Raw genomic sequence first — 11,225 nt, 5'->3', positions numbered from 1 at the left:
GATATTTGTATCTTTCAAATGTATATTGAACTAAAAATTTCCCTAAATACCCCACATATCTGCATTTTGAGTAAACTGGAGCTCATAAACTCACCGGGACGCCGCCATGTTTTGGTCCAAGCTGGTAGTGTGACGTCACAGTTCTGCTCCCTGTGAGCTCCTCACCATAGAGTGGTGAAGTCGTGACCTAATTTTGTAGGCAAACCCAGAAGTTGCGTACCATGGGTTCGCTTGTCGTTGAGCCTATGGGATTTTTCAATGGGTTTTTGGATTACTGCTGAAAATAAGCTCTGTGTCCAATAAAAGTTTACAACATTTACACCTTTTGTTCATAAAGATAGTCTTCATAAACTGATAATATAAGAATCGTATCCGGTTCATTAATCTAACTGTCGAAAGTAAAAAGCTAAGGTCATGCTATATTGAACTACAACACGGTCGACTGAATTTACGTCATCACACGCGGATACAACTGAACAGCTCAGTTGCTGCGCTTTGGATGATGACGTATGTAGTCCTTGTTAGCTATCTTTTAGCAACCACCTTTATTAAGACGTGAAAAGATACACAATTCAAAGGTGGGGCACGTTTCAGATGTATTTTATGTCGGAGGATAAAACGTTGAACTCTCCTGAACTTGTGTTCACCACAGACCTTATTTCAGGTATTTAACTGAAAGCGCATTCAAAATTCCCATAGACTTTCAGACAAGGGAAACGGAAGTGCTAACATGCTAACTTACTTCCGCGTTTTAGGACTCATTCCTGCACCACTCTATTAGCAGCAGTAACCGTTTTTTCAGATGGTTTTGCTGCTTGCAGCTGTTGCTGACATGAGTTTGCTGCGTGCTGGTTTTGTCTCCCTGTTGTCAAAGCTGTCATTCCTCCTACGTTTTACCTCAGTAAAACTCCCTACAAGTGACTGGATTCAGTGTACAGTGGAAGCGTGCTGGGAGCTTTTCAAAATTAAAGCTGTATGTACATACGGACAGAGTTTCTCCAAAGAAATGCTAAAGTGGACTTTTACTTTGAAAAGTGCCAAACGGAAGTGCTTTCATACTGTGTTCATCTTTACCTGAACCATGTGGAAACAGAAAGCTTCATAAAGAGTAGAAGTTCTGGGTACAGCTTTATTAAACAGATACATTATAGCTTATGGCCTTCATCTGGTTCATCAAGAAACTGATTTCAAACATATTCTACCTAAGTGTATTCAAATATTTGCCAAAACATGGTAAATATAGCTCTGTATCATTTTCCTGTCTTGATGAACAGATAACCGCTCCTGGTGCAAATAAAAAATATAAGAGACCACAAATTTTAAAGTTCTCCGTGCGTGAGATGTGCTGCGTTTCTGAGATGCAGTCCTAACACTGGCTGCCAGTCTGTAACAGCAGTTACTGCAGAGGAACAGTGAGGAGGGCTGCAGAACTGTGACGTCACAGCACCAGCGTGGACCAAAACATGGCGGCATCCTGGTGAGTTTATAAACTCAAATTACTCAAAATACAGATATCTAGTGAGTTTTTAGTTCAATATACATACTAGAGATACAAATATCTATCCAACAAGATGAACTTGTCTGATCATGCAGGTTTCCTTTTAATGGGGAGTTACCTTGCCCCCTAATGCTACAATGATATAAAATCACAAAGCAGTTCTTTTCAATACAGTTTGCTGTAAATCGATGTCACTGCTTGAATTAAAAGTTAACAGCCAGCTACATCCTGTGTTTTTGTTCATTTTGAGGTAAATTTCCAAAATCTATCAGCCACATTGGCCTACAGTTCATTAAAAGTATCAAAGCAGTGAGATTTATGCCAGAAAAAAGTAAGTTTAACCCCCAACTTGGCGCTCTGATGAGAAGCATTTTTCCAAGTTTGGGTAGACTGTATTTCTTGTGAGTGGGTGTGGCTTAGCTCATTCAACTGACACGCCCACACCATCTTTGAGCAGATTTTACTGCCTCATTTTTCATGATTTTAAAGTTTGATTTTATAAACTTAGAGATGTTTTCATGACCGTAATTTGGCCTGGTGGTTCATAACACAGTTGCCTGTCATAGGACAAATCTAAAATGAAGATTTTTTTTAATCATTTTACATGGACTTTAAGACATTTTCTCTTCAACCCTGGTCTTTATAGTAGATCAGCATTATTCTAATCAGCCTCAGATGACATCAGCAGGTACCACCAGTGCCTAGACTCCATGGGGGGCTAGATCTTGCTGCATTCAGGGCAGACACCTTTGATCACGTTATGTCCTCGTGAAGTTCATGCACCCAAGAGACTGATAATAATTCAGTATCACGTCTGTAAAATAAACTTTTATCTTTAAATCAGTTCTAAGTCTCTCCTAATTGTCAGCTGGTTTCAAATGTTGTCATGATGTCACACTGTGTACCAGAGGAGACAGTGTATTAAACAATAGTTCCCTTTGTGTCCACTTAAGGCTGGTTCCTAAATCTAACTAGCCCATGTTAAAATCCCTATTTGTGAAGTAATTTGCTATTTTTCAGCCAAAAACAAACACGTATTAACAAAACATCATTTATATATATATATATATATATATATATATATATATATATATATATATATATATATATATATAATTTTCTGTTCCTTAGATGTAGTCCTCTGAGCTTTCGGTGCCACTGTTTGCTTAAATTAATATTTGTTTGATTATATTTTTTAAACAGTTTATTTTTCTGATAAACTAAGCCAAATCCTCCAATGCAGCTGTTTTTTCATTTTTCAGTCACACACACACAGACACACACATAAATGGTCTATTCCTGTTTTGCTCCACCAGATGTTTACTTTCGATGTAAAATCAAGTGTGAGAAATGTTTTAATTATCTCGCCACCTGGACACTTTTGGAACACACACATATACAGTATACTGTACACACACGCATACTAAATGCATTCAAAAATATTACTTGCTCTCAGAATAAAAATGTGTAATGGTTCAATATAAAGCTTGAATTTCTTACTTATATATGCAGTGTCAGTATCTGTATTCCCCAACTGATAGATGAAGATCCCCCATCTTTAAACATCACCAAGTTTTTAAAAGATGTTGTTTAAACACAATACACACAAAAAAGAAATGAAGCATCAGTTTATTTATCACATCAGACGTCTTATTAAAATAAGAGCACTGCAGATCCATTTAATATGTCTTTATTTTTGTCAAAGCTCAGCAGTTGTTTATTAAGATGTCACTTCTCTATAAAACATCGACATACTGAAACTAAAAAGTTTGAGACTTTTTTTATTTTTTTCATTTCTCAACCAATGAATTCCTTTATTTTCTGCAGGAAACTTTTCTCCGGACCATTGCAGAGTTCGGACTGACAGCAGGAGAAGGTGAAGTCAGGGAGAGAGTAACGGACAGCCAGAGTCATGAAGTCACAGTCAGCGTACCTCAGACATGAAGAGTAAGTGTTACCTGAGGGCGAAATAGTGAAACTGAAAGCACTGCTATTGTAGTTACTATTATATTTAAACTGAACATTTCAACAGGACAGTGAGGGCTCAGAATGTGTTGTATGTTAATTCATCATTTGTTAAAGCTACTGCTTATTAGATGCTCTATAATTGCTATATCATCTTTTTACTTAGAAACCAAATGGACATACTAATAACAGTTTTTACCAGGAAAAGCAAAGGCAAACGTGTACTTATTTTGTTCATAGGTTTTGTGTTCATATGTGGCAAAATCACAGCACAGCAAGTACCTTCCTTTCTTAAACAGCTCTCACTTTGATTTAAGTGAGGAGCAGAAGGAGTCAAGGAATGTACTCTTGTTCATTTGAAAAGCAAGAGAGCTAAGGATGATGTCAGAGAGGTAGTTGTTGGTTACCCAAAAACATAAATCAACCTTAGTCATGTGGAACCACTCTGGTTTTGAGGAGTCAGACCTGGGACAATGCAAAATAACTTGCAGGATCTGTGTGAAGGCTGTGGCTGTCCTTCAAGGCAATACAACAATTATCGATGTTTCCCCTATCATTTATTAGGAATGGTTGTTTGCAACTCCAACATGATAGCCTGACACTCCAAAAGAAAGGCACAAAATACTTTATTTATGGAATTTACAGAATTTATGTGCTCTTCTGGAGATCAGCAGAGCAGAGGAGCGACTTTTATGCATCTCACTGTCCTGTGTAATATCTTTTCACAGCTGGCATGTTCTTACCCAGGGCAAGTTTCCATCTTTAGTACATTTATACTGAATGACATCTATCCTTTGTATGACTCAAATGCAGCGAGAGGAAATTAACTTTGGAGGAGCTTCTTATCTAAATATGTTACATCTATTACCTTTTTTTAACCATAATTTATTAGGTTCTTTAAGAGATGCAATCAGCCCTAACAAAAAACTGGGACAAACATGACAATGTATTGAATAATTTTAAATCTATGGACAGATTAAAGTGTTGAAAATCATGTTTTCTTGTCATGAAGTCAGTATCAACAAAAAAACACTTATTCTTATTTCTGCCGGCATCATTTTTGCCTCTTACGTTACGTAACATTATGTTACTTTACGTTGTGTTATGTTACATTACTTTTTTATGTTGTGCCATGCTATGTCATGCTGTTATTTTGTTATGTTATATGTTATGCTATGTTACGCTATGATATTTTGTTATGTTATGATATTTTGTTACGCTGTGTTGTGTTACGTTACGTTATGTTGTGATGCTGTGTCGTGCTATGTTATGCTATGCCATGTTATGCTACGTCACAGAATGCTTTTCCATGTTATGCTATGTTGTGGAATGCTATGTTATGTTATACCATACCATGATGTAAAGCTGTGTCAAGATACGTCATGCTATGCTATGTTATGTTATGTTATTTTATTATGATGTCTTGCTATGTTATGTTGTGTTTAGCTATTTTATATTATATCATGTTATGTATTTTATGTAATGTAATCATGTCATTTTATGTCATGTCATGTTTTTACATAAAATTTCGTTTTCTCTTTTGTCCGTTATGTGACATTATGTATTGAGGCCTGCACTGTGGAGTCTTTTGCCTAGTAGCATTTAGCTTGATAAAAATCTATCAATTGATCCATTATCTACACTAGTTATCATGTTTGGGGTTGCAAGTGCTTGGTAAAGATGAAATTTTAATATTTGTAATCAGGCCTATCTAAATTAATGTTTAATACCCTGAATATATAAAATTGCTCTATTTTTTTTTTATTATTATTAATTTAGAGTAAGCCTTTTATTCATACTTACGGAGGGTCCCCTCCATGGCCTACGCCATCTTGGATTTTTTTGCATCTTGTATGTTTCTACAGTACCCCAGAAGGGTCCAAGTAACAGATATGCAATCTTTTATAATTCCAAGGGTGCCCAGAGTTACCACAAGAAATGAGCATTGTAATGTAAAGTCTGACTGTTAGATGTCTCCTATATTCCCCACACTGCACCTTTTAAGGGACATACCACTGTACATTCCCATCATAAACACATCCTCTCACTTATAAGTTAAGTTCGTAAAATCTCCACAAAGCCAAATTAACCCTTTATCATGTTTAAACTGCTGTTGATATGCTATGTGAACAAGATAAATTTACTCATTTTCCCTAGACAGAGTTTAAAAAAATGGATGCATGTCCTTCTAGGGCTTCTGTTCATATCTGTGTCTTTCAGTGTCTCCTTACCTCCACTAGTGAGTTTGAGGCAGCTGTCCTCGCCTTGGTTGCACTCTTGTTTGACTTCACAGTCGCTGGAGGAGCCACCAGGGCAGGAGTGACACTGCAGAGAGGCGCCTACAGAAGCACATAGTTCACTTTATTAAGGGTATAATGTCAGTCTGAGGGAAAACAGGTAAAAACTTTGACTAAGGTTCAGGATTAATGTATGGTTGTTGGAAAGACATATTTCCATTATTTCCTGGGAGAGTTGATTACAATTATCATGGGTGAAAATATGCATCAATAATCAGTAGCAGGTTAGCTACAATTAAAAAGAAGAAACAGAAAGAAAAACCTCAATCAAGCTTGCCAACTAACATATTTTGTTGCTGATCTTGTCCCATAAATGTGTCTTATGAAAAAAAAAACAAAAAAGCTCGCCCCGATTCTGTCCTGAAGCATATGACACAACATCAGAACATGCAAACTACAAAAATGTCCCCTCAGGCTGACAGTGTGTTTCCTCTTTGTGAAACATATCAACTTTCTGATTTAGCCCCACTTGGCTTCTCTTTTGAGGAGCAAATAGAAGAAACAATGAGTGAATGAAAGCAGTACTGACTCCTTGATCCCCTTTTTATCTTACCAAATCCAAACATGGCAAAGCTGACAGCCAAGAGAAACACCACAGAGCTCCTCATTGTGACAGAAATATGGTGTAACACCTGCAGATTAAAACAAAGAAATCAAGAAATTTACTTTGTTCAAGTAAAATAAGCAACATTTCTGTAAGTGGCTTGATTGGATTTGTTTTTGTGACAAATCATGTCACAGTTGCACAAAAACATATTTATATGCTGATTAATCATGCTACTAATCACTAATAAAAAATATATTTTTACTTTGAGACTTCTTAAACTCACCTGTGAATATGAAGAAAATGGCAATAAGCTCAGGAGAAGGAGGCTTTTATAACAGCGGCAAGAATAAAATGAGCTAAAAGTAAACAAGCCTGTTTAGGTTCAAAGTCTATCAGTACTCCACTGTTTGTCAAAAGTCAGCGGATAAAATCATAGATGTTAGGAAATACTTTCTCTAATTCTTTTTAACTGATTTTTTTAAATGGAAAATATTATTGGGAAGTGCATTTAATAGTATGTCATCACATTTTATTTGATTTCTCAATGAAATGAGTCGTTGATAAGGTGAGACCAAGTAGGCCAGACATTGATTTCATGTTACACAATTACAGTTCCTGAAAAATTCCCAGATTTGATAATAAAAAACAAGGAGGAGCACAGGGGGACAAAGTAAATAAAAGAAAATGTGACTGAACAGGAAAATTTGGAAAAGAAGAAAACATGAAACATCAGTTTTACCATTATTATTATTATTATTATTACCTTTCTTATCATTATTATTATTACATGTACCATATTGTATATTTAATGTGTATTCATGGTCTGTTAAACAGTGGTCTGTAGGTTTTTGAAGTTTTTGGCATTATTTATGTACAGCAGTGGTTCCTAAAGGGCGCACAGGGGTGCTTTGAGGAAAGTCATGGTCTGCCATGTAAATCCAAACAACAATGTATCATTACAAATGTACAATGTGTTAGAGAGGATATTTGGTATGAATGTAAATATGGTGTACCATCATCATATTCATCACCCAGTATTTCACCACAGAACAGTCTGGCTGCAGACAGCCTCTACAGACGCCTGCTCTGCAGACCACCACTGTCAGAACCACCACTGTCTGGAACATGCAAAAACTTTCCAAATAAAATCGCATTACTCTTCCAGTGGTATGGGTATACACCAAAAGAAACTATACCCAATCTGCACAATCTGATTACAAAACGTTTAATATAAACGACTGAACAGTCTGCTGACATTAGATAAAGCTCATCTTCCATGAAAACACACTAACGCAGCCAACATTGTTATCAGGGGTGTAACTTGTTTTGTATTTGTCCCGAACCATCACAGTTTGGTGGTCACGGTTCAGTGCACGTAGTCCAACAACAAAAATAACCGCTATTGAATCACCAACGGCAAAGAGGAAGTAGCCAGCATATTAAAACACACGAAATTTTGAACAGCATAGTAATCAATGGGAGCGTAAGTTCCTTGGTGGCGCTGCTTAGGCATGGGTCCGCCGCCATTCTAGTTGTAATAGCTAATGCTGACTATGGTATGCTAACATAAATGTAGCTGCATAGCTAATGTAGCTAACACAGCTAGCTTTGCTTTCCACCTAGATTCCACATACCTATGTGACTGATGTCCATGTAAATATGCCTCCTAGTGTCCAATACAAGGAACTGCATGTTTTTACAAATGGATAAAAAGCTGATACATTATCTGTAACCACTGGGAAGATAATATTGTCTGTTTTTTGCCATTAAGCAGCTTGGTGTGTGTTTTACTACTGAGATAAAACAGCACTAATATTGCTTATCAAGAAATAATTGAAGAAGTTAGCTGACCAGGAAAGTAATATTTCATATAAGAACATATGAACAGTATAACGAGGAAAGTTAAGCTACCTTTTTAAGCCATTCAAAGCTTTGTTTATATGTTAAATATCCTGTTTTTTCAAACAAAAATGTTATGGAGGGGAGGAGTTTCAAAGGCACATTGGACATAACCAAGATTCCCATAGGGATAAATGGACTTCTTGTTGACTTACCTCCGGTACCATACATATGTGGAAACAAGACCGTAGCTTTGTTTGCTAAAACTTATGTTGGTCAAGCTAAAGCTAACTTAGCTACATTTGTATATGTAGCTACATTTGCTTATCTGGCTACATTAGCTTATGTAGCTGTATGAATGGCATTGCTAGTATAGCTACATTAGCCCAAAGCAAATGTAGAAAAAACAAGCCATCATTGGAATAACTATTTCTTAAACAGCAAATACACTGTACCAGAAAATTGCATTACTTCAGTCCTGATGATGGTGGTGTCCCAAAGTAGCCCCTTTCATATTTTCTACAGTCTATGATGATACTTTTAAGGAAAGGTCTCTTGTAAGTTACCTCCTCAATCGACCACAAACTAGTCTAAGCATTGTGACTATGCTGTTTTCAGTGTTCAACATTCAACCAGTTTGCCCCTTTTTAACTTGTGGTTTGTTAATTTTTTGGTGGCTTGTGTGAAATTTGAGTAATTGAGTGTGATTAGCAGAAAGGTAGCACACTACTTATATTGCTGTACAGAAGTCCATCAATTTTTTCCCCCGGTGCTGGTAAAATTGCCAGAAGACTTGAGCTATTACCTTAGTTAATGTCTTTGATAACCAAAAGCTAGCATTAATCTTTTTTTTTTTCTTCTTCTTCTTTCTCAGAAGTCATTGTAAATCCTCTTTTTTTAGTATGGACTTGCTGTTTTTAAAATGAGCTCAAGCCCTGATATTTAGAAAAAGAGAAACTATAATGTGAATAGATAAGATATTTTAACCTGTATCAGAGTTTTTTTTATAATAAAATCTTAAGGGGTTGTGTCTACACTAATGAGTCATAAGAATCTATTTAAGAAAATGATTTTTTTTGTGTGTGTGAACATATGTCATGTATAAGTTAAAAGAGTCTGAAATAACATTGTGAATCTTATAACTCAGGGAAAGATTTTAGAAACACTGATTTAAACACCATCATTTGAGAATAACATGACTTTCCTTTGCCATTGTAGCTATTAGGTTAATGACCGACCATCCTGCTGCTCATTACTTCTTGTCTGAAGCCGGGCTAAAGGCTGGTGTAATGAGCCAAAGAGGAGTTTCATTTTTCTGGTGCTGCCTCAGAATTTAACTGGAGTTTTCTTTGTGCCTTTGTGGTACTTATACCTCAGCCTGTGAAGATATTTATTACAAAACAAGGGAGAAAAATGTAAGAAGACAGGAAAAATGTTGGTCTCTTTGCATCTCTTTAGTATTACACAGTTTAAAGTTTCCTTTCCTTCTTTTGTGCGTCACAAGTCCTTGTTATCTTTACATATATGATTTTCTTTGCAAAAGTGGACATAGATACCTGACAACTTTTAATACAAATTTAAGCTATAGGGGTTTTTTGTTTTAATGAAGTTCTATTTTATTTCATTTTCGAGCAGAGACAACCACATTTGGATTGAGAGTAAAGAGGTGAAATAGTGATGTAGCTGGGCATCACTGTTGCCCAGCGGGGCAGTGCAGGGGTGGCCTGAAGCTGGGGTTCCCAAAGTTTTCAGCCCATGACCCCCAAGATAGTGGTACAAGGGACTGAAAACCCCACAGAACCTGGAGGTCGTTGAAGTCACGGCCGTGCACATTCAATAACAGACTTGCATTTTCAGTGTTTTTTAAACATTACGTTGATTTTGGTATAAATCATACCTTTCATTCATATGTTTTTATTTTAAATTGAACACATTTAATGCATTTATTTTTACAATAATGGGTAAAATAAACCACCTGAAATCATTTTAAAAATGATTTATTTTTATTTTTTATTTTTTGAAAGGCATCTTGCGACCCCCTCTCAGTTTCACACAACCCCCAAATTTTGGGAACCACTGGCCTAGAGCAATGGTCCCAAATATTTTTACACCAGGGACCAATTTAATGCAAGAGAACATTTTCATGGAGTAGCCATCAATGTGTGGGGGATAAATACACTGAATTAAATGATATAAGCAGCATAAAACAAAATGCAGCAAAAATGCCAGTCACCATTATACTGAATCAGATGGAGCCCTGCTAAAGTGTTGCATTAACATGAGATGTATTATCTTTGTCGGCTTGTTTTGTGTTGAATAACAGTAGTGTAAAAACTGTACGTAGTGTTAATCTATCAACATTTCTCTCTCTTTTCGCCTGATATACATTTTTCTTTTCTTCCTATCCATCTTTGCTTTTACTCCACACAGTCAAAGTCTTTTGTTTAATATTTTCCATCAATCTGCCACCGTTCCTCTCTGTCTCTGTCTTCTTTTCATTTCCCAGTCCACTGGGTTAAATATGAGAAAACCAAACCAATCAGGCCATGACGTGGTTATTATTTTTAAGTACTGATTTTAATTCTCTCTCTCTCCCGCTCTTTCTCCATCATTACTATTCATCCTCCTCTTTCCTTCGTCCATCTCTTTTATTCTCTGTCTGTCAATCAGTATTCTGTTCATCTGCAAGATTTGAGGCATGAATTAAAAAAACCATTAACATTTGACCAGTGTGCACATGTGTATGTGAGACTACTGGAGCAGTCTACAATCCTTACAATGAATTTGGTACTGTGTACACACATGCTCAAGGTTTTTTTTAGAGGGCTTGGTCCATTTGAAATCCTAAATACATGTGAATTTGCACAAATGTCATGTATTCAACTAATGTTTCTTAATCTGTGTGCAAAGATTCCCGCATTCTCAAGGGGACTAGAAACACGTGAATAAGTGCATTTCCTGATTTCCTGCTCATTTGAACAAGAAAACATTATGTTTCATTAATTAAGGAGTTTAAAGTCCTCCAAACCTACCTGGCCCTTTGTGAAAAGGTAATTCCCCTCTTGTCAAATCATGTTCT

The 11,225-nt window shown here is 36.3% G+C and overlaps 1 protein-coding gene across 1 annotated transcript; it reads right to left on the bottom strand.

Moving 5' to 3' along the window:
• Positions 1-3,172: 3,172 nt before the first annotated feature.
• LOC121523322 (CD59 glycoprotein-like) lies at positions 3,173-6,667 on the bottom strand. The gene is made up of 4 exons (XM_041808151.1): positions 6,591-6,667; positions 6,314-6,392; positions 5,695-5,802; positions 3,173-3,456 (listed from the first exon to the last, which is right to left on the bottom strand). Exons 2-4 carry the CDS (start codon positions 6,366-6,368, stop codon positions 3,296-3,298), a joined length of 324 nt encoding a protein of 107 aa, XP_041664085.1. The 5' UTR covers positions 6,369-6,392; positions 6,591-6,667; the 3' UTR covers positions 3,173-3,295.
• Positions 6,668-11,225: the final 4,558 nt, after the last annotated feature.

This window comes from Cheilinus undulatus, linkage group 16 (assembly GCF_018320785.1).
Source record: "Cheilinus undulatus linkage group 16, ASM1832078v1, whole genome shotgun sequence".
Taxonomy (NCBI): Eukaryota; Metazoa; Chordata; class Actinopteri; order Labriformes; family Labridae; genus Cheilinus; species Cheilinus undulatus.
The sequence above is the reverse complement of the archived record's forward strand: the minus strand, read 5'-3'. Positions and strand labels throughout refer to the sequence as shown.

Coding starts and splice junctions, on each gene's coding strand:
- LOC121523322 (XM_041808151.1), bottom strand. CDS start 6,368: ATGAGGAGCTCTGTGGTGTTTCTCTTGGCTGTCAGCTTTGCCATGTTT. Junction 5,803..6,313: donor CTTTGCCATGTTTGGATTTG/GTAAGATAAAAA, acceptor GTGCTTCTGTAG/GCGCCTCTCTGCAGTGTCAC. Junction 3,457..5,694: donor CCTCAAACTCACTAGTGGAG/GTAAGGAGACAC, acceptor TTTCGCCCTCAG/GTAACACTTACTCTTCATGT.